The sequence below is a fragment of the Lasioglossum baleicum genome, chromosome 11 (assembly GCF_051020765.1).
Source record: "Lasioglossum baleicum chromosome 11, iyLasBale1, whole genome shotgun sequence".
Classification (NCBI taxonomy): domain Eukaryota; kingdom Metazoa; phylum Arthropoda; class Insecta; order Hymenoptera; family Halictidae; genus Lasioglossum; species Lasioglossum baleicum.
This window is the reverse complement of record NC_134939.1, coordinates 10,751,442-10,776,209: the sequence shown is the minus strand read 5'-3', so window position 1 is coordinate 10,776,209 and position 24,768 is coordinate 10,751,442. Positions and strand designations below refer to the sequence as shown.

Here is a 24,768-nt window from a genome sequence, read left to right as displayed (position 1 = left end):
CCATCGGAATACCATCCAGCCGGCTCCTATTTTATCACGTTCTTCGTATCTGGAATGACCCGGCGGCCAACCATCGGAACCTTTACCGCCGCCTAACTTCATTACGTTAATGGCATAATAACCATTGTGGGCGGCGGAAGGGCTTATGCGCCGAAACGCCGGTGTCCCTAAACAGAGCAAGAAGCGAGCGCAGCTTGAAATCGATCGGATCGCCATTAATATGTATGAGATCTTTGCCGATAGAGAGAACCTAGGGGGGTTGTTCGGTCGAGCAGGTGTGCGGGGGTGGGGCCGAAGAAATCGCTGGAATCGTCGTTACCGCTCAAAGACGAACTGCGGCAGCGACGTAGAACCCCGGGAATCGTAATTGGCCAGGAATTCGTGAACGAATGGATTCTACCAGACTTTCGGGGGTGGCGAGGGGCGAAATAATCAACGCGACGGAATTCGAGAGAGTCTTGTTTCGCTCCTGCGTACTTTGGCGAGAACGAAACCTTCAACATCCGACCCCGTTGGGGCGGTGTTCTACATATGTATGCACACTTCGAAAAAGAATAATTATTCTGACGAACATATTAATCCTGCCAGGGCAACCCGGGTGGTTTATGTCACGAGAGAAATTTTTCTTCTTTCCAATATTTATTTTCCTCGAACATAATGTGTTATGTTCGATCGTGATCGACTACAAAATTTTGCAACTAAAATTTAAATACGGATAACACTAGACACGTTTCAATAGAACCGAAAGTTTTAAACAAATTGTAATTTCCAATTTCAAAACTTTGTAAGGGATCTTCTCGCGAAGATCTTTATTTTTGAACGGAACCTTTTCTAATGGACAGGTTTGTTGAAACTGCAGCTTCATGTTCCCCGACTCGACTTCATCAATCGAACGAGAAACGCAAAGGAAGAAATACATTCTGTATATTTTCGGAAACGCGCGGCGCTGGTCCGTTTATTGTTCTTACGGTTAGATTGGAGCTAATCGTAAACAATTTATCCAGTTGGCAGACTAAGTAACTACTATTAGATCGATTAAGTTAACATAAGAGCCGCGTGGTTCATATGTTTAGGTGGTTGGGAGCCGAGCTCCTTGCAGCAACAACGTCAATGTTTGCCGATTGTATTTCTTGTGTCAACAGTTCGATTAGTCAACGTGTATTGGAGTTCACAAACATCCGATTCGACATCATTTGTACCCTATATTGTGAGCCAGGGTTCCGATGTCGCGAGTTGAAATAATAGGACAATCATGTTCAAACTTCAAACTTAAAAAGTTAATCCTTAATTTAATAGATATTGACAAAAGGGAGCGACCCCGTTTGAGATATTAATCGTAAATTGTTTGCTTGATAATGTCCCATACTCGACTGCGGATATTTATGCAAAAGTGTAATTTATTTTTTTCTTTAAAATTTTAGTAGTTCCTTTAAAATTTAGTTTACGGAGTAAGATCGTTAGGGAATGAGATGATTAATTAGAAGTTATTACTCACTTGAACATGACTCCACACCTTCGGTTTCGGGCTGGATCTGGCGCTGTTGGTCGCACTCGAGCTCCCAGAACTGCTAGAGACGCTGCTGGACGAGATTGTGGGCTTGACGGACGGCTTTTGCGGTTTCTGAATTTGTGTTGTGACTGTCGCTGTGGCTGTGGTGCGTTGTTGTTGCTGTTGCTGTTGCGCGGATGTTTGCTGCTGCTGCTGCTGTTGCTGTTGTTGAGTCTGCTGCATGATCTGCTGGATGAGCTCCAATTGTTGTTTCGTGAGGCCATCGTTGCTGGCGCCGGGAGACGTTGCACTCTGCAAAATACAAACGACAACAAACCAATTAAGAATTAGTTCAGCAAGATACGTGGTCTATAAACATTGACTAGGAGTAGTATATTTTGATAAATATTTTATCAAAACGTTAGTATTATATATATTTTTAAAGAAAAACTTTGCAATTTGTCACACCCATCCCAATCGGTCACACGTCAAACGGCAATCTTGTTCATCGCATACAGAAACGAGTGGGTGCACTATTGCACCCGGTCCGAAATTGAAAAAAAATTCGATGTCACCTTATCAATATTACCGGTCGCTATCAGACATCGCAAATCATTTTTGGCCGACTAAAAATCAGCGTCGGCGAACAAAACCAGGCAAATGAATTTCGGGGGGTGCCGAGCGTTGAGCCGCGTTATCTTCCAAACAGAGCGTAGCCCGCATTCAGCTTTCCTTTTTCACGGAAATTCCATTCGCTTTCACGTTATCGACCATCGTAATATTCGTGAAAGGATCGAGCCATAAAATTTGAGCGCGCGTTAATCTCGCGTCGCGGTGCGCTGCGTCGCTCCGCAGCGACACACGTGCGAAAACGCGAACAATGAACGTTATAACGGGTATGCGGTTTCGAGGCGTGCACCTGCGCTGCTGTTCTCTATCCAGACGGTGTTTCGCCTGTTTCCTGTGCCTTCTGTCTAGGTTACTAACAATTTTATCGCTGATCGAACAAAGAAACGCCTGAAGAACACGGAAACTGTACGATCTAAGAAAAGCGAATATCCCTTCCAAATTTTTATTTTGATAATATACAAGGGGTGAGTCCCCTAACGTTGCCACCTCAAATATCTTTGTTGTTTTTAAAGATATGTAAAATGTCTGAAGGACAAAGTGGGGCTCACATGATACCAAAAATATTTTTGTTTTTATGTGATTTCTTTTAGAGATATCAAGGTCACCTTCATTTTTTAAAATGGAAACACCCTTTTTTAAACACCTACAATGATAGTCCCTTTCATTAGGAATTCAGTGACTATAAATTACCCATGCACGTATACACTTTCTAAGTAGCTCCTAGTCCATATAACAGACAGAGAACATTATTATTTTGCATTAACCATTAAAAATTCGTGGTCTAATTTTCGAAGCCCCTTATTTGTAAACTTCATACTTAGGCTTTAAAAACAACAAAGATATTTGAGATGGCAACGTTAGGTGACTCACCCAGTATAATATAAGTCCTCTCATCAGAGAAACAATTACAAAAACCAAAATAAACCATCAAAAAATACCTCAATCGAATACCAAAGAAAACTAAATCAAATTTTCATCGTAGCTATACCAGCTACAAAACGACCTTGACGCGCCAGGCAACGCAGAGAGAGAGAGAGAGAGGACTATGGACGACATCGGTGTAAAACATTTTCCAGAAAGGAATATATCCGAGGCGATCAATTCAGGCGGAGCGTCCGGCGTATGAAAAACAAAAGCGGAAGACAGGAGAAGGATAATAAAACAGGACAATATAGTCGGGTGGGGAAAAAAAGGAAAAGTAGAGAAAAAAGGGGGGCAGGAAAATGGCGCGTGCATGTGAACGTGCGGGCGCGCGCGCGCGCGTGCTAGCGCACGTTTTCGCGCAATACCGTGTACACGGAATAATGGCGGACGGGAGCAATGGTTGTCCCGTCCGATCGTTTTTCAACGACACTATGGAAAAAAAAACGTAGACGCCTGTACGCTTTTCCACGGCTCCGGGGAAACGGCGAATGCGAGTCATAACAAAGGGACAGAACGCCGGCCCGGATTTCACGATTTTTAATTAAGAGACGCTCCCATTGGATTACCGCGGACACGCCCGGTCTGCCATTCACGTCATCGCGTCCCGACTGTTTCTGGACCCGGTTTTCCGAATTATTCGGCTGTGATCGCCAAAACGGCGACCATTCAATGCCACCCCCTTCGTCCCCCCCCCAGCCTGGACGCTTTCGTTATTACGGATAACACCGGCACGGAAAATATCGTCGACCAATTGCTAGAATGGAAGGATTATGTAAGTACACCATGTCCAGCTTGGAAGGATTATTTCCACTAGCATTAAGAACTGCAAATCACCTTACACTTGTATCTTTGCTAGAAATTGATTGCATCTGGATGAATAACCTGTAGCATAAAAATGTTATACATTTTTACACCAAATCATTTCACCTTTAATCAACGAAATAAATTTTTCCATTAGCCTGGTTTCCATGAAATTGCAAATACGAGAGTTTCTCGTACAATAATCGATGTGTTATAAATGTTAATAATCACCGTCCGCGCAACTTTTAATTAGAACGAAGCAGGACACCCGTTCGACTCGCTTTTGGTGGCCTCGTTCGACTCGGCGGTTCTATTTACAAAAATCAATCGATCGATACTGGAAGGGGAAAGAGAGAAAGAGAGAGAGAGAAAAAAAGTATCAATCCAGCTGACACGAAATAATTGCACCACGGAGCCAGCCGCTAATCACTTTTACGCGCGTGCAACGGTGTATCCAGAGGGGATTGCAGCGTACGACGCGAATTGAACCGTCGATTAAAATTGGATTTGTTAATTAGTGCTGGGAATGTGGCGGCGGTCGTTCCCGATCCGACTCATACCTTATTAAACCTTCATTTCGTAATTCCCACGCTGCCATTTGTCATTGCTGTAATCAGTAGCCGGTTGTTTTCTGGCCGCGAGACCGAGGAACACGCGTACTCGTGCTTTTCCCCATCCGTCGACGGAGGGTGACGGAACGAATACGTTGCAACGATTGCACGCGGATGCACCGGAATATGCATTACACTGTCAAATTCGTGAAACGTTCCACGATTCTCCTTTTCTCTTTATCTGTAGTCGCGAATTAACCTTTTGCGAGTGTCGCCAGTGAAACAATAAAAGCAGTTTTATTCTCAAAGAACGTCATACGAATTTTTATTAAACGCAACATGTTTTTCTAAAACATGCACTATCGAGAAACTATTTAGGAAGCGTATGACTTACGTTGCGCGAATATTAGACCTCGAGACTGTTTATTAAACCGATGTGTTGTATTTCTTGTCTTCCCATCCTAATCCAGCCCTATTATAGCGTAGAAACAGTAATTGCTACGAGACCCGTGACTCATGACAGAAAATAATATTATACGAGAGGTGTATAATTTTCTGTCAATCATTTACCAGTGAACGAATCGTACTACCGCGTCTTAATTAAAAGGATTGCATGGTGCTTTAAAAGGTGCATCGACAATGATCAACTCTAATTATTCTCAGACATGGTTTTGGGGTGCCCATATTGTTAACTAATGCGTCCGGGTAAATATCGAGTAATTATAATGAAACATTTAAGAGGGAATGGTGGGCCGACCACGCTCAGTTCGCTTTATGAAGAATTAAACGCATGAGATTGCATACGTGTGCGGCGTATGATGTTTGTCTTCGAAATATGCCAGTGTTTTCTATCCCTTTCATTTTGTACGCGGCATAGAATGGGTAGAATGATCGTTTATTATTAAGAGAAAGCAACATGTCGACCAACGCGTGGCAAGCGTGCAGAGTTTAACGCGAGTGATAGAATCGACGGCGGCCATTGATCATTTGAAAGACGAGCAATTGTCGGACATATTTGAAATACATACAATAACGCGTTTGGAAGAATTTCGATGGAAAAATAAAGCCATTGAAACTGTTGCCATTGAAAGTGCTGTTGCATATAATCTTTTTGTAACGAAATGCTTTAGCCATTGAATGGCTTGTCAACGGGGGGGGGGGGGGGGGAAATGCAGCTATTCACTTGAACATTGTGCTCCAACTTTTTCTAGACATGTTTATACAAGTATGGTACATTTATAGTCAAAAGTAGAAATTAAATTCCATTCATTTCCTTGAAAAAGGTGATTCCTGAATTTGCAATATTCCTTGTCATTTGAAATAACTTTTTCCTTTAAAAACCTTTTTCTCCGCGCTTTCGTTAATAACTCGAAAACAAAACCGCGGAGAACAGTTCCGCAAAGGAAAAAGCTACTTCAAATCAGAGTAGGGCAATAATCAACTAATATTTAAAAATGACTAATAGCCTTTTTGAATGTTAATCATAGCAAAATAGTCATTAGTCAAAACTTTTTGATTAGTTAGTGATAACTAATTAATAATATTAATGTATGTTAATGTATGTTAATCGCACAATAGTGACTGATGGCTAAAGATTGATGACTGATCATCAACTACTAATTCACTAATAAGCAATAGCTAACGATTACTTAGAGCTGTGACTAATTATTTGCCATTTAGTTATCACTAACTAATCAAAAAGTTTTGACTATTTTGCTATGACTAACATTCAGAAAGACTATTAGTAATTTTTAAATATTATTTGATTATTGTCCTACTCTGCTTCAAATGACTTCATCACCTCTCTCAAGGAAATGCAACATTTTTGGGACACTCTGTACAGTGGCGTATATATTGGTCATGGAGATTGCAAACCGACATTGTAACCAGCATTACGAGTATAATTAGTCTAGAGGTCATTTTGAACTCGGAGAGATCCCGTAACGCCTAAAAGTTTATTAATTATTAATACGTCAGTCGCGCAAGTTCAATTCGAATAGAAGCAGGAAGGGACGCGCGTGACTTTTCCACGTTCAGGAATTTATTTATCAACCTGCTGAACGTGTTTGGCTCAGTTTAATTAGTGTTTGTTCTGTGTAACAATGAGCCGCGGTTCGTAAATTGGATCGAGATTAATGCAACACAAAACAGGAATTACTTAAATGTTAGTACATGGAAGCTAGGTCCTCCTGGTCGTTATAAATTTAGTAACTAAATACGTCATAACAACAACACGGCGCGGCTTTCGGCTAATTAATTTCATTCAGGGCAGAATATTATATCACGGTTTTCCTTTACTCCATATTATGCAAAATATATAGTTTTCTTGAAAAAGATCACGTTTTAGATTTGTATGTTGTTTTGTAAGAAGTTCGACAATGTTTGTCGAATATATTAAAGCTCGAAGAAGTTCGAAGGAGTAAGAGAAGATATTTTTAATGACGTGCATTTCGCTTTCTTGAGCTTTTTTATCTAGCTCAAGGCTGACATTTGCGGAATAGCGGCTATTCTTAATCATAACAAAATGGCTGCCGGCGCGGTCCACGAGGAGAACGCATTTGTTACTCACGGGCTCGCGGATGTTCGTTCTTCAAAACGTCTCTGAAAGTTTGGCGTTATCTTTTGTTGAACGAACGAGCGTCCCTGACAAATCGTAGGAAACGACGGAGACCGCTGAAACTCCTTCTTGCAATGTTCTTGCTCGGGAAGTGCCAGCAAAGACATACTTTTTAATGTTTCATACACGAAAGCGTCAAAAGCTTTCTTGTGAATCGAGGATTAACCCTTATTTATGGACTGTATGCAAAACAAACGAATATTCTAGTAAATGCAGTTCTACGTAGAAAATTAAATGAAGTCTGTCAATAGCGATTCGAGATTGTCAAATCTGGAAGAATGTAGGTGATGGAGTAAATTCTGTGATTTAATTACGAAGGCAATCAAGTATTTCAATACTATGTTTCGCTCGAAGGTTTTCACCGGCACACCTAATGCGTCCGGAAGATTTCAGAATCCATCGCGCTCACGCGAGAATCGCATTATTTTTCTAGTTCGTTCTCTTCATCTGTCATGTCGCTACCACGATCGTTCATCATCTGCTTTTCTCGTAGGCGACCCACTTTTCCTGGCACCGCCACCCCTCCGGAGTTTATGGCATCTTTGCGTCTTCGTTCCATTATTTGTATGCTAAGTAAAACTACAATATTAACTACCGTAGTCGCGATCCATCAAGACTTCTTCCGAAGAACCGTACAATCCATTTAGAACATTTTTATTTCGCCTAAAGATCCGCAGTCTGACAGAAAACGAGAAGAGCAGAACTTAAAGATAAAAATAGCTGGAAGACAAACAGAAACGAAAAGTTGAACGCCTCTACGGAACAAGAATATGAATAAATAATAAAGGGAGAAAGAAGGGAGGAGGATACTACGTGTAAAAGGAGAAGTAGACAATATTCTGGATCGCATGCAAAGTTCGGCAGGAGTCGTGCACGATCGAAGGGCTTCCCCGAGACGGGAAATGGAAGTTTGAAAATGTATTTCAGCGTGAGTGACACGTATGTTATTGTCGGGAGACCGGAGAACGAGCATCCGGCGTGCAGGTGAACGAGCAAAGAGACCGGAGACGCATGGACGATCGGTGTACGCGTGCTAGTTGCTTGAAAAATTTTCTGCCGGGTCACCGACAGTCACTGACGTGCCTGGTAATAGCGTTGTCGGCACTGGAAAATGAAATTCTGTACGATCCGTATAACCTACTCGTCAGAGTCGGGGAACGATGGCAGCGAAACGATCCCGAGGTGATCGTTCCGGAAAATTTTAATAATATTAGAAACGGGTCGACGGAAACCCTAATCGTTTTCCGACCAAACTTTATCTAATGGTTCTAATTTTTGATGAAGATATTTAAGCACCCTTTAGGTCACGCCTGGCCAACAAGCGGCCCGCCAGGCGATTTCACATTTCTATTGAAACTTTTGTTTATCCTTGTATGTGTACAAAAAATATTAAATAAATGAAAATTCGCATGTGTCATTGTTATAATGCGCAAGTGCGACTACGAACTCCATTTCTATATTTGATATCTTTGATATAATTGAGTTACAGTGCAACAATCAAATGAAACAAACTTTTGCGTCCAGATCAAAAATTAATTTTTACAATACTTATATTACATCCGAGAGATATTCCAACTTAAGATATTTTGCACAACGAGTTGTAAATGCTTTTGGAACCACATATGTTAGTGAAACATTTTTTTCGGAGATGAAATTTACAAAGAGTTCATCACGTGCTTCATTAACTGATGCCGATTTAGGAAACCAGCTAATTGTAAGATGTGCAACGTCGAACATAAATATAGATTTACAAAAATTAAGTGAAAGAAAGGATAAACAAATGTCTCATTAATTAAGACCGAGAGTTAATTATATTGAATCATAGTATAATAATAATAAAGTTTTATTCATTTTGTATTTGTATTACATTTTTGAAAAGCATGTTTACCTACAGTGTGGCACCCTGTAATGTTACGCGTCATCAAAGTGGCCCGTGAAACCATTTGGGTTGGCCAGGCTTGCTTTAGATGAACCAACAAAAATGCTTAGATTTGAAAAATCGAGAAAGTACGTTCGGGACGTTCTCGGACACCCGGACCGATTTTCCAGGTTATTTCTTTGAACATTCTTACGGAAACACGTTCCTCAGAGGTAACGACGCCGGGCTGACAGCTGAAGGAAAGAGGGCGGACAAGAGAAGTTATCCTTAAGCGCGTCGTCCCGTGGAAAAGGGTCGGCCTGTCGTCGAGTCAGCAGAAGTTCGGAATGAAAATTGACGTGAAACAGCGAAAATATGTGGCTACGGGGGACCCTTAAACACCTGTCTTCCTTGAGATAAGACCGTGGCCGCCCCGGGGGCGCTCGCGATGCGCTTAAACGAATTAAACTACGTGGTCCCGGACTTCTGCCACCCCCCTCTGGACCCGCCTTCAACCGGGAGGCTGCTGGAAGCTAAACTTGTCCGTCGGACGTAGCCCCGTATTGAAGTTTTCTTTTTTTTTTTACATCCATCGGGATAATCTGGCTTAATTAATTTAATTCCGAGAAAAGGCGGTGCTTCCGCCGTCGTACACCCCCGCACACCGCTACCCCCGCTCGCGGAACTATGGCAACCGGTTCGTTAACGAACGTTTTATTGTGCGTAGCGCTTCGGAGCGACGTCGAACCCACCGACCCCGACGTACAAAGTTCAGCTTCTATTAATTTCCAGGCGGGTTAGTGGACGATCCCGGTAACTCGATTCGCGGTTGATCCGAATTCGATTACTTGTTGCTTACAGTTTTCCTCGAAAATGTCACTTTCCGCCGCTGAAACGCGACTTGCTCCCCTTTTCGGAACCCCTTTGCGCGGATATTTCACCGAGACTGTGTTCGTCAAAATCTGCCAAATTAATTTACTTAACTCCATTACGAATGATATTGAGTTTGATGAAAATTTTGGAATAATTAATTTCTGTTTCTAACGTTTTGGAGAAAGTTACGAGGATTTTTCAAACGAAATAATTTTGTTAAAACAGGTACGCTAAGAATATATTTTATAAAGTTCAGTGATTTGGTAATGAAACTGACTGAAACGTAGAACTCGGTAAAGTGGAGCGCGTGGAAGATGGCCGAAGCGGGAAAATGGCGTATTTCCCGTGGAGCGTTTAATACCGCAGCTTATCGATTCCGAAAGTACGGCGGACCATCATTTCGCTACACAAATCGTCGAGTTTCCACGGAAATCGACGAACGGGGCAAGTTCGTTTGTTAGCTCGTTCGGGAAACTTTTCCGGAAGTTCCGGGGATGCGGTCTCGGCTACGTTTCCGTCTCCATTCCTCTTTTTCGCCTCAGGATTCGATTTGATGAAGGACTCGCAGATATTCTACTTGCCTGTGACGCAGAGTTGCTGGCATGTCGGCAGAAAGCCTCGAAATAACTGATATTCGAAACAATCATTCAAATTCATCCTGTACGTTACAGGATGTTCCACCTTACAGGAGCATTTGAAATAACTCGCCCTTCATTTATAATAGGAAAAATTCCAGATGGTGGAAACATTTAATTTGAAGGAATAAATCGTATGGCACAATTTTCTCGTAGCCATCTTTTTCTAAATTTCCAGGTCGTCCGACTTCATAAAAATGGAATTACATATTTTTCTCATTCTTCAATAATTATAGTAAATGCACAAAACCCTCGGTCTAAGTAATATTTATTATTAGCGACAGGCACATTTAAATTTGAATATTCGCGAGAAACGAGAAAATATTTCTTTTTTTTGTTTTTAACATCGATGGTTGGGAGTTGAATTGATTGACCTACTTCTATTCGCCAATAAAAAACTATGAGAAATTTAATTTCGAAGATTTTTAGGAGTTCTGACTAATAAAACTGTTGCTGCCTGTTCGTGATGAAATTTAGAAGAACATTCATGCGTGTACCGTGGCATGTTCCACTCTGTATGTATCTATGATGCAACGAGATACGCTCTGTTCGATCGACTGTCAAGAGTCTAATTGCAATATCGTTAGGGACGTGATATTCGAAGTTCGCATTAAAGTGGAATTCCGTTCCGATTCAATACTTCGTGGAAACGATACACGTTACGTGGTCTCGTTGTTGATCGCATCACAGAGATATCTTCGCTAACAAATATCGTGCAACCCTTTCTAAAAAAAATTTAATTTCAGTAACTCTTTGTCCTAGTAAGTGCAGAATTTTATTATTAAAATTTTCATACAAATTTGACGATCAATTTTTTTATAATATAAATATCGTTCTTCATGTACACTTCTACTAAAAGTAGTTAATACAATAATTAGTGGCTGACCCAGTGCAGCGAACTGTAAAGCTACACGAGAGCTTTCAAAAAATCGATTCTATTAGGAACCAGAAGTCGAAATCTTTCTGTCGACCTCGATATTGGAAAGAAAGCCGTCTCACAGTTTTTCTAGGGGTTTCTAAACAAAACGCGATTCAGCACGATGGAATTGCAATTACTGCGGTGCGACGCGAAAATTGAAGCGGTGCATCCAGTCTGTGGCCAGGAACACGGAAACCGGGGAATGTTTCGCGTGCACGTGAAAACAAAGGGTCCGACCGTTGAACAAGCGTCGGCAAAAAGAAGTATTCGCATCCCCGTCGCGAACAATGAAAAATATATTAAACGAAACCGGTTGTCGGTGTACGAATTCCGTTTTCGGTCTCTCTCTCTCTCTCAATCCTGGCCTGAGCACACCGTTCCACCAGCTCGCCGACAGGTAGAGGATTCAAAAGCTTGGAAAGCTGATAAGATCTCGACCCGGTTACGTTCCATACGCATCGCGTTCCTTTAAGCTACCACAATGGAGGATTTCGCCCGATCTGGACGCGTGCTCGTCTCTGAACGACAAAACGCCGCTGGGTTTCTCTGTTTAAACCGCTTCGACGCAGATATCCGTGGCCAATGGGGGCTTTCCTGTCTCCTTCCTTTGTTGTCGGTGGATCCTGTATTTTTATGCGTTTCGCGGCGAATGTTGCTGAATCGACCTCTCCACCGAAATATCGGCTCATATGCGATTTAGGACAGAGTATGTATTGTACTGAATTTTTATAACAGCTTGTTGCCGTCTATTCAGTTGGCTTATGAGTATGGTTGGTTCTACGAGTAGTATAAGTACGTTTCGTATCCAGAAGATTCTTTATTGATCTATATATCACTCATTTTAAAGCTAGAAGCTTCTAGTTTCATAATACAGTACAGTCATCTAAGGAAACGGGAGTTTATAAAGATCTAAGAAAATCGCCTACTAATGGATTGAAAAATTATACCGACTTCGAAAAAACGCACTAAAAAAATGTACTAAAAAGTATGAAATAATCTGCATTTAATTTCTGTGAATACACACGAACTTAAATACAATACGGCGCAAAACAGAAAATTTTCGACACTGGAAATTATGAAAATCCTTAAATTCTTCCATATGCTTTCACATATTAATGTATCTTCTCCTCCCACCTACTGATTTCCAAGCTCACCATATTCCAACGAAATCATAATCAGCAACATCTGTCATTTGGAAAATTTTCAATTTTGCGCCGCCGCCGAAAAGATTGTATTGTATTTAAGTTCGTGTGTATTCACGTAAATTAAATGGAAATTATTTCATACTTTTTAGTGCATTCTTTTAGTGCGTTTTTTCGAAGTCGGTTTAATTTTTTTTTATAACAATTTTTTACTTCACACTTTTTAGTGGAACACGCAGAATTTGTAGACCACCGCAGGGTGGTTTTTCGGTCTTATTGGTTATTTGCAATAAAAACCGCAAAGAATGAGAAAATGCAAATTTTTTCACGGGACCATCTCGGCGTAATCGGTGAACATAGATAGAAAAAAAATCGAAAAAAAGCTAAAAAGAAAAAAGGCACATACAGATTGAATTGAGTAACTTCCTCCCTTTCCGATGTCGGTTAAAAATAGTTATGAACTCGACTCCAAATGCATCCAAATAATTAGATATTGAATAAAATAATCCTCGCCATTAACAGCCAGAAATGTCAGTCCCTCGTAAGAAATGTTAGTGAATTTCCCGGGGAGGATGCAATTTTTCAGGTAAAGGAAAAGCAAGAGATACTGTGCGATATTAGTTAGAGGAATGGTGTCATCTATTTCGGTGACTTCTCGCGAAGGAAAACACACCGGCATCGCAAGTTTCGTGATTCTTTCCGCTCCGAGCAGGGGTTATCGGGAAGAGCGGGCTCTTACCGCCGTAGATTTTGTCCCCGGAGAACACAAGCGAGCCACAAAACTCCGAGCCCTGAAAGTTTCAGGCGATGCGGTGTGTAATCGGGTCGGGACCTTATCGAGTTTTCGTACTTTCGAATTCCACCTGCCGGAACGGTGGGCACGCCGCGAAATTTGCTTTACAGCTTCGCAGTCTCGGTCTCAATGGATAACTTTTGCCGCGTACAGACGGATTTAGCTTTCGCTCGGCGCTGCCGCGCGTCGCGACGACGACGACGGTTCAACGCTTTCCTTACGTTCTATTGGGTAAACGCCAGCCAAACAAACTTTCTTCCAAACCGGGCCAAAAATTAGAATTTTCATCCGATTTGCCCACTCCCCGCTATCGATCAACAATCTCGTTTTTTTTGGCGATTCGACGGATTTCATAGTTGCGCTATTTATTGTTCCTTTCCGCACTTTAGAGGAACAAGAAAGAAAAATGTTTTTTCGAGTTTGAAAATTAGGCTGGTGCGTCTGACCATGACTAACCGGTTCTACTTACTGCAAATACTAAACTGATTTCGAGGGAGACTTGTCTTTGGTTTCCATTTCCCGCAATCGACGCAGCAGATGTTTCTTTTGTGTGCGGATCCCACATTTATGATTGTCAAAGTCTTCCGTTCGTTAGCAGAGCTCAAATTGCAGAATACACTCAAGATTGTGTACAAAGAGCAACAGTGGCGTTCTTCTTTTCTTTGTTTTAGACTAGTAAATACGGACAGAGATCGAACCCATTGGGTTGAACGCTGGATCAACCGTTCCGTCGTCGTGCACGGAGCGAAACTGGGTTAACCAAACAGAGAGCTACTAGACGCGATAAAAGGTAAATCTTATTTCTGAAAGCAAAAATATTATTTTAAGATCCACGTTGAACCGCTATTTTTAGGATCGATAGAAGTTTTAGCGCCGGATAGACCTCCGCTTGATATGAGATATTTTTCTTCTTCCTGGTGTGGTCAGTGCCTTCATGATTTAACGGGCTGTCTCGCGGATGAGGTGTGCCGTAAATTGATTTTCAAGAGCACGGGAAATATATCGTTCCGTTACTGCAGATTTTATGCATTTGCGACAGAAATCAATGACGAAGCTATGTAGTGAGAATTGTTCAATATTTATGTATTACTGACGTGGCTTATTTGGTCACCGAGTCTAATTTTAGATTGATGCAGGAATCGGTTAACTTCTTTCGGTATTTGCCCACGGGATCGCATTAAATTCGCATGCATCAGGATACGAGGTAGACTATTGGTATCCAAATATAATTAGCTTCAACTCGCGGTTGAACAACTATTCCCGTGGATCTGTCTGCATCTGTACAATTGGGTACCTCATTCGTCCAATTATAGTATTCTCTGATGAAATTTGCAAACTACCTTGGAATGGCGATTATTGTAAATGCTTTTCCGGAATAATTCCGGGAATGGATGCGCGTGTGTACTTCAACGGGAAGTTACGCATATTACTCACGGCAGGTGGATGTAAACTTTATTGAATTTCGGAAAAATCTCATAACTGAACTACGGAGCATGAAGGATCTGGAATAGTTCTAACTATATGACACAATTCACAGATATTTTGATTGAATTCGCAGCACGAGTTCTACTCGTTATTAATCTGAACATATTGGACTCGCAACTGTTGGATATACGCTATTTGCACAATTTTGTATTATCAAGTGATTGTATCAGTTTAATTAAGGAATTGAGCAACCATCGTTAAAAACCATGTGAAACCGTGACTTCCGATTGGAAATTAGATTTACGCTCGGTTTTCAGAACGACTTGCCCAGCGAGAGAACTGTTCGGCTTTTTATTCAGCGCGGCTGACTACGGAGCCGTTCCCGGCGAAAAGTTTATACGTTCGAGAAACCCATATTCAAATGTGTTTTTTCGATGGGAAATATGAGGCTCATTTTAATTTTCAATTTCAGGCACGGCGGGGTGAGGTCGTGTCTGTTTGACTGTGATAGTAGAATTTTAAAAAGGCGGAACGCGCAGGGTCAGCTTCCGCCCCTTTTGTTCCGCCAAAACATCGGAATTACATCGAACGCGGTGTGCACCCGTTGCACCGTTCAACTTGCACTTGCAAATTCGCCTCTCTTTTTTTTTCTCCCGTCTCTCCCTTCTACCTCTACCCTTCTGGTCACGAACAGGGCGGAGAGGAGAGGGTGGAGGGTGATTTCGTTACCACGATTTCACGAATTCATTCCGCGAGCCTCGCAGAGGGTTGGTTGCCGCGCGTTACATTCTCGCTGTCCGCGATTCGATTAGCTTTCTCGGGGGTATTTTGTTACAACGGCGAGCGTTATTTTCTTTTGGCTTCGAATACCAATTAATGTGGCCGGAATGCCTCGGCGCAGCTGGTCACGTTCACGGCTTCTCGTTTTTTATTTTTTCTCTCCGCCGAAAAATGATGCGCAAAAATATGGAAAAATCGTGCCGAGCATATTTACCCTTGTTCAAGTGCATTTCGTACCGCGCTTGAACATTCAGCAATTTGTTAACACGTTCGCTACGAGAGGAATTCCAAGTTCTACTAAATGACTGAAAAAAAAATTGATTACTCAGCTGTAATACGAATTTCAACTAAATAAATCGAAAGTTAGTAATTCGGTTAGGGCTTCAGCTTTCGCCGGAAGAACGAAAGTCATCGAGTGACGAGGTGGGAACCCAGGAAATCGATCAGGAGCCATCGCGACTGATTTATAAGAAACTACGAAAGCGCAACGCGACGGGGGGGGGGAGGAGGTGGTTTGAAAAAGCTATATTTCACAGGGAACGATCTAACAATTCCGAAAAAAATACATCCCTCGGCTTTATAAATATACCGCGCTGGCAACGTGACGCAGCCATTCGTCGATCCGTGAAGATACACCGAAACGCGTCCAAAAACGGTCATAAATTTCACGCGCGTCGAATTCGCGCGTTTCGTTTCGTTTCGGACGGGAGGGAGTGCGACGCGAGGCCGAATTTAAATCACAGACAGGCGACCGGCTTGATATAGGGCTAATTGAAGATCGGAATCTGCATGGGCAGGGCGTGCCCCGGGCGCGTTTCGCACGCGCGAATTCCGCGCTGAAATCGCCGCTTCGGCTCCACTCCGGACCGCTACGCTGAAACGAGACGCGGAGAGATACGATCGCGAAACCTTCGCCTCGGTCAGCTGTGCATGGGCTGAGAACACTGGATGCTGTGGTCACGTCGATGATCATGAAACGCCCATTTTTAGGCTTTCAATTGTCATTAGACTAGATCTTTGTGCAACATAAACACTGTCCAAGACAATTGCAGTGGTCAGGTCAATTCCAAGTTTTAATTAAAACGGACTAAAAAGTATAAAACAATTTTTCCTAGATTCGTAACCCCGTACAGATAGTCCTAAAAATTTGTGAACTATTCATGTATCAATTATCTATATTGCATGCGCCCCATGTTTTTCGTTTTAAATCTTACAGGTGTTCTCATAGCTATTAAAAATTCACAATCACAAATTTTCAGGACTATCTCTAATCTGGTAGGAATCTGTTATGGGGCTAGGAAAAATTATTTTATACTTTTTAGTCCGTTTTAAAAACGTGGTATTTTTAAAAAATTTATTTTTATTTAAATAATTATTTTCTGCTTTTTAGTCGTGTGTGTGTGAAATTTTTCAATCGATTTTAAACATTTTGATGAGATTATAACAGAGACATGTAGTAAATTTCAGACGGTGTTGCGACAGCGTCATATCGAAAACAAACGCCGTGGTAAAATGTCAAAGATAAAGGTTCGACGACTGTTCTTTCGCTTAGTAAACAAAAATTATAGTATAATAATGCTTAGTAACTTCATAAACACCGCACGGAGCTCGAACGCACACTGAGCTCCTTCGGTGCGAAGCGGGTCAGTGGAGTGGAGACGAGTCAGAGTGGGAACGCGTAGTGGAAAAGGGAGCGCCGTCGCGCGAAGTGGGGATCGCTGAACGCGATCACGTACTCCCGAGCGTCGCGCGGGGAGGTGTAACGGTTAAATTTAATAGTTTATATGTCCTACACGCATAGGCATTTAAAATGAAATTTTATAAATATTGCATTGTCATCCAGTTTTGAGATATGTTTAAACTTTTAAGTCTCAAGCCCGTCGGGAAGTTAGTTTCAAATCAATTGCGAAATTTGTACCGAACAGACAGAGAAACAGACGAACGAACAGACAGACAAGAAAGCGAGCTAATAAAAACGTAGTAAAAAGAGGATTACTCGACAAATGCATTAGAGAATTAATTAGCCGAAATTAATGAAATCCATTTATACCAGTCGAAACTAATTATGAACGGTCGAAGGCCTGATATGTTTAAAAATTGGCCGTTCGATGGCCGAGCAAATGTTTAAAGAACAAAGTCATTGAAGGAGTAGCATTCGAGACGATTTAATGGAAAATTTACCTCCACCGTTTCTGAATCGAGTTAACCGGCCATTTACGTTTTCAAAAACTTATCAAGTTCCCTGCCGCAACGGTACGCGCGGGCTCGAAGAATTTCTGTATCGATATAATGATCGCTTGGCTCGCTATCCTTTCACTTCCCCGGATCTTTAATTAACTGTTTCATCGAGCAGACGCATCTGTCTGCATTTCATATCGCGGTGCACTTCTCAATAAGCTGAACGAGCGCGAACGAACATGTACACGAACACGAACACACGGTCACGTCCGCGGTCCGCGATCTTTCAACGAGGCAAGACACGTTTTTTCTTTTTTCATTCGTTAATCAATTCAGAAGCCACGCTTTTGTCCGGGACAACGCACCGCGGCAATGTGTCTGCTTCTTTTCTTAAATACTGTCGCAGTGAATCGTGTGCTGCTGCGGATCCACGCGGTTCACTCATTTGTTCTTGCTCTAAATAATTGAGAACATGGTGGACAAACTGCATTTTGTCAGTTTTGCTTTACAGGTTGGCAATTCATGTTAAGGCAGTGTTTTGCGAAAGAAAAAATCCTGGAGGAATTATGACGAGTTGTAAAGCTGTTCCTCGTTGTGAGAAGATTTTTCCGACTGACTTTTGCATTGAATATGTGAGCCTTGCAATGTTTATTGCACATTATGTTGCGCATCAATGCAGGCAGATGTACAAAATTTTTAATCTTGTAGGAAAGTGATCCGTATCGAAATCAATGAATTTAGAATGTAATGAACAATTTGCGAAATTCCACGCCACCCAAAAATAGAAGCATGTTTCTAAAAAATTCTGCAAAACTCGTTCATTCCTTTCAGCATATAGTGCACTGCCAATTAAAAATATTTTGTACATTTTCAACGAAATATGAAATATGTAACAAAATTCCATCGCTGAATGGATCGAACGAGCAATTACGTGGCCAGACTGCGTTCAATCAACGGCCCGGATCTAATGATTGCAGCGATGATCTAAAACCGTTCTCCCACAAAGAAAAAAGGATATTCAGAAGAGGAAGGGAGCATCGGAATCGGAATTTTCCGAATCGACTTTTCAGCGGTCGTTGCATCGTCGATTCAACGAAGTCGTCCAGCTTCGAAATACGTTGATTTAACCTGGCTCCCTCAAAGGGTGCCTATAATTTTCTTTTCTCTCTCTCTCCTATACTCCCTCGAGTTCTCTCTCTCTCTCTCTCTCTCTCTCTCTCTCTCTCTCTTTTCACCGTCGAATTATTCTCCTTCATCGAAAGCCAGGTGAACTGACGATACCAATTTACCCTGGGAATTTACTTTGCGTCGAACAAAAAGTCGTCGCTCTCTTTCAAGCGTATTCCGCGCGGCAGATAAGGGAATACGGACGTTCCATAAAAATCGTACGTGAACTCCCATGGAATCGATGGACTCTCTTTCCCCTCGTTCGAGTAGCCACTTGGTTTTAAAAGCTCCGCGGAGCGGAATTAGAACACGTCGGGCTCCGGGAAAAGACCGAAACGGTGCCTCGTTCGTTGCTCGTTCGTTTTGAATCGCGGGTTATTATGGACTCGCGCTGTTGCTCTCCGTTTCGCCGCTTTTGCCTCTTCTGCCTCGTCGCCTCTCTTCCCCGCACGCTTTATTTTTTTCACCATGCTCGGTGAATGTTCGCAGTTTCGATTCGCAGTCGAATTCGGAGCAGAGTTGGGCAAAAATTTTATTTGAACAAAAATTTGGAATAAAGTGGGTTTTTTTCGGAGTGGATTTTAAACTCACTTTATTCCAAATTTTTATTTAAATAAAATTTTTGCCCAACTCTGTTTCGGAGAAACCTGCGCGCGACGTCGCGTCGATGCTGTTCTATCGAGCTCCGGCGTGACCGAAGAAATCAATCGTGCGTTCCAACTTCGATTTTCAGTTCGTAATACTGTAGTGCTTGCTTACTTAAATTTGTGCGACCTGTCCCTACTTAATAAGATTGGAGGACGTATTATGATTTATGGAAAATGGACTGCTTGACGTCGTGTTTGGACTCGTTTCAATCGACGGAACATCAGCAATCCACTGGTAGGGTAAAGTGCCCAAATATGGTATAGTCGCCTATTATGGCACTACCTTATATCTTTTAAAAGAAAAGTCGCATTCTAGTGAGAAAATCCTCAAACAATAGTTTACCATGTTTACTCAAACAGTGTGCAGTGTAATCGCACCATTCTATAGATTTTGGTATCGATCCTCCGCCAGTTGTGTCTCCACGTGTTGAATATTTTTGTGGTTAGATTTTCGATTGTCTTTTTCGAGGAAGGTAAGTGATTTTGAAATGTTTGAATATATCTGTAGTTTCAGTTTGTTTACATTAATGTTTGCCAACTGTTGGTTTGGGCTGAAATTCATTTTCTCTTTGTCAGTAGCTGGTATTATCAGTCCACGTGGAGTTCCCAATATGGCACTATCAAAGGTTCCCTAATATGGGTATAGCTATTGACATTCTTGTTGTGGGTGCCGGATATGGCAATAGGTGTCATATTAGGGACTCAAGGTGTACCATATTAAGAACCTCTCTCGCTGGAACCTACAAATGACACGCCACAAAAAAATATTTTTCCCAAGCTGTATTAATTTTTGAACAAACTTGACCCCAGAATCTTATATGGAGGAAATGCATCTACAACTGGTAGTTTTTTGGTCGAAAAAGGGCATTCTAAAATCATTCTAAAATCATTAAAAAATGACATCAACAAAAAGTGGTTCATTAGGGACTCAAGGTGTACCATATTAAGAACCCCTCTTGCTGGAACCTACAAATGACACACCACAAAAAAATATTTTTCCCAAGCTGTATTAATTTTTGAACAAACTTGACCCCAGAATCTTATATGGAGGAAATGCATCTACAACTGGTAGTTTTTTGGACGAAAAAGAGCATTCTAAAATCTTCAAAAAATGCCATCAACAGAAAGTGGTTCATATTTGGGCACTTTATCCTATCACATTTGAAGAGGTTCTACTGCGGTGTATTGATCGTCTAATAAGCGAACCGGGCCATTCGTCCTGGCTTGTTGTAACGTCTTCTTGGTACCCAGGGTATGAAATGACTGGCCGAAAACGGGGGTGTGGACCTAGGGTCACGATGCATGGTTCCCCGAAACCGGTTAATCACCCGATCTCTGTGCGTCGATGCATCATCTGTCCATCCATTCGTCGGGCCGCTGATTGCAACGCGAGCAAGTTACAAATCAAACTCGCCGTTCCCGCGTAGATACTGACAGTTCCCGCTGGTATTGGATGAAGATTCGCGAGTAGCGAATGACGAGAGACAGAAGAATAGAGAGAGAGAGGGAGAGAGAGCTGGATAGTGACAGAGGGATCAGCAAGAGAGGCAGGAGAGAAAAGAGGAACAGGGGTTGAAACGTTGGCAGCGTACACGGCCAGCAAGAGGGAAACGCGTTGCGCAAACCGACGAAGACGGCGGTAGACAAATATAGAAGCCGGTCGGAAGGGGTCGAAAGAGACCCAGTGCATCCCCCGGCTGCAACCCCGTATAAATCCTACACAACGGCGACGCATACATATTCATACGCCGACGCGGAACCAACACACATTAATGCGCCCGGCGATATTAACGCAAACATGGTAGCACGAACGTCTGTGGAAAAGCAATAGCCGCGGCTACACTGATGAGCAAAACTGAACGCACTTTACAACATTTTCGAGAATTTTTTTTATTAAGACAAATACATTGTTGTAAAATCTACGTCTAAAAAGAAATTGAAAGTGGATACCTGGTTATTGACGTACGGGTTAAGCGTCGCATATTCGGGGAGAAACGCGACACTTAAGCGGACAGTACTACTTCATGAAAGTAACGAATATTTTAGTCTAAAACCAAAAAAACAACGGCTAACCCCCAGGTTTAGGTGCGGGAATAGGAAACCGTAGAAGCACAGACTGCAACATTCTCTGCTCGTAGTTGAATGTCGGAGTGGATTCGACCGAGCGCGTTCATTTGATATACAGCTAATTAGAGATCGAAATCTCGGGTCGACTGGGCGCCACGTGTGTGCATCTCTACGCAACTGTGTTAGATGCAACTGTTCTACGTCTTGCGGGTGAAATTACGGTAGAAACTGCGGAGCCGGGGGAAATAAAAATTCCGATGGTAGATCCGTGTTTGCACGGTTTGAGCGCGTTTCGGCTTGCGTGCAAATATCGCGGCCTTGCCGAGCGCACATTGTTGACGATATTTTTCTGATACTTTGCCATAAACGGAGAGAGAGATAGAGAGATAGAAATGAGCACACTGTTTTTGTTCCCTCAGGTGAATCATATATGATTTGGTTGATGTTGGTTTCATTATTGCACGTCATCACCGTATTTTCCGCACAATAGCATTTTATTAGGAACAATTTCAATTGTAACAAATTTACACGTCCATGTATATATATTTCGCTGTAATTACCCCTGGTAAATTGTTCATGAAATTGTAACATTAATATTTCGCGGAACGAATGGGATCAATACCGACATCCAATTACGGTTGTCGAAACTAAATTAATTTATATACGTGTTCCCCTAACAAAAACTGACGGGAAACAGAGGGCCGTTGCCGTGTTGAATTGTTCCGCAGGTGTAGCGAGGGAAATTGAAAAATATCTACCGAACCCCCAACACAATACGTGCGAATATTCCCGTGTACGTGAAATATAAGAACGCAGGAAGATAATGTCAGAAAATATTTGTGCTGCGACAAACGGGAAATTGCGTCGATCTAAACGAGATGTTCGATCCTCGAGGAAACGAGCGAGATTGGTTCGCGAACGGCCTCGTGTACCGCGAATATTTTTCTGTATGGAAAGAGACCATGCGTGGAGCGCTTACACACACCTTCCCGCATACACACACACACATACGTAGATACACGTACGCCGGCACTTTAGATTAAAGCTCTCATCGAGCACTTTGTCTGTTGGGATGCTTGGGAAACTCGATTAGTTCCGTGGCACGAGCGGGACACACGACTTCTGCGGTGCTTCGGTCAAAGATAAAGCCAATGCGAACCGAGATTCTGCTGTGCACAGCCGCTCCAGCCGTTTGATTAAAGCTCGGCACGAACGCGATTAGCTTTTTGTGTTACCCCGTCGACCGGCGCGGATAACAGAAAAAGGTATCGCCCTACCGGAACCGGAAGTCTCCGGGCCTCTATCTTGCCCTAGGAAAACTCGTTTCAATCGATACCGCCGCGAATCGAACGCTCACCGAATTACACCGACGCGGAAAAATTGCTGATTCTCTCGTGACAAATTTTTCATCTTTCGCCTGTTTTATCTTTCGTAAAAATCAATAGAAAGGTAACGTTTTGGCGCAGAAAGCGTCGTATTAGTTTTCCATTCTGGCGTGGAAAACATTTTTCGAGTTTCGTCTGGTTTCACAAGTATTTGTCACGGATATTCGTTTACATGCGCGCGCCTGGCCGCTGTTTACCGATTATCGAGCACACGGCTGTCATAACAGCGCTTCTGCTCGTAAAACATCACGGAGAAGCTGTATCCGGTGTGCAGACACGGTATCATGGGGTTGGGGGCTGTGCCCTGTACATACAAGACGAGTTCACGGCGTGTTTCACCATCCATTCTTGAAGAAGCCGCACTTTTATGACAACAGAAGTCCTGCGTGGAGGGAACCGCAATGAAAACTTTGTCTTCTCGGTGTGACCTTGCATGACCTTGTTATTTGCACCCTTTCAATTCACCTGTCGCGTTCATTAATTGTTGATTTTGCTGTTTAAATTCTTGTTACGCCTGGTATGACCTTGTTTATTAATAAAACGCGAATTTTGCTGTTTATATTCTCCTATGATCTCAATAATGCAAATCTACATTGTTAGGGGGCTCGGATCGTTAGCGGGTTTTGTTTTCTCGGTCTGACCTCCATGGACGACCTTGTTGTATAATTACAATTATTCAGGAAGGGAATAAATATGTTGCTTCTATGTTTTGCAATTAATGCAGACAATTTTTATTCTGCATAAAAGTCCACAGTCTAGTTATATTCATTATCAAAATACCATGTACGAACGTTTAATATTTGCCAAACGATTCGCGACCAGGAGCTGTAACAATAGGAACGAAGGATTGTTCTCCTTTAATCCGGCCAAAGATGGATCAATGAGTCAAGGTGTCTCTCTCCAAGGTGGAACCGGAAATTCGTCAAGGCCTTAACATGGTCGTTCCGCTCGCTTGCTGTAAACGTCGCATGGCAATACAGACGTACGCGTGTGGGCGGGCGAAATTTCATTTCGTTATCCTTTCGGCTACGCTGTCGTATTAACATAAATTTCCATTGTCGAGCGTTATTTACGACTCGGTGCCGCTTTTGGCGTGGCCGATTTATTTCCATATCGGGCGTAGCCGCCGTTTAATAAATTTCACCCGGTCGAACGCGCGTGTTCGTGTCCGGGACCGGGTTTGCGAAAGTGAATCGAAACTGTAGTCTCCGCGGTAATGAACGATCCATTTACGACGTGCCACAACGCCAATAAAAGAACGCTTTTCGTAATAATATTTAACGGAAATATCTGCTGGACCGACACCGTACCATGTCGATCGCGCGAGAACTGTGTTTGCTTCATTTTCCAGCAGAAATTCACCGACGCTGATTAACTGTTGATTCATCGACCCGTTACCGGCAATAGTGAATTAGACTCGATTTAGAAATTATAATTTCCGACCGGACCGAGCCGGCCATCCATTATACACGGACGCTCTAATGACGGCCGGGAGTTGCGAAAAAGAGATATTAGTGGGCCGATTAATATGCGCGTCAAAGATTTATCGTTCGCGATCCACGGAACCGAACAATTTCGATGCTAAATGACTGATCAGATTAAAGTTGTTGGCGACGTAATTTCTTCCATTTGTTTGGTAATTTATGGAATTAGACAGTTCCAAAAATATCGGACTGTACCACAAATTCATTCGGTTGGAATTGTAAATATGTATGTTCTGATTTGGCTTAATTGGTACTACTTATTATCATGCTCGTTTGCAGATCATTCCGCGAGCAGCGAAGGATTGCCGATTTATCTAGAGGCAGCGTTCCATCGGCGTCAGGTTCTACCGACTCGTGAAAAATAAACGAGCCTGTGGGACCGGGCGCAACGTTGTTCCGGGTC

The 24,768-nt window shown here is 42.4% G+C and overlaps 1 protein-coding gene across 8 annotated transcripts in view; it reads right to left on the bottom strand.

Moving 5' to 3' along the window:
• LOC143213267 (uncharacterized) overlaps positions 1-24,768 on the bottom strand; it is a 516,895-nt gene that overhangs the window by 65,131 nt on the left and 426,996 nt on the right. For all 8 annotated transcript variants that reach the window (XM_076432949.1, XM_076432950.1, XM_076432956.1 and 5 more), the window contains one exon: positions 1,496-1,801. In XM_076432949.1, the coding sequence (XP_076289064.1) occupies positions 1,496-1,801 (306 nt within the window). The remainder of the gene's footprint in view (positions 1-1,495; positions 1,802-24,768) is intronic.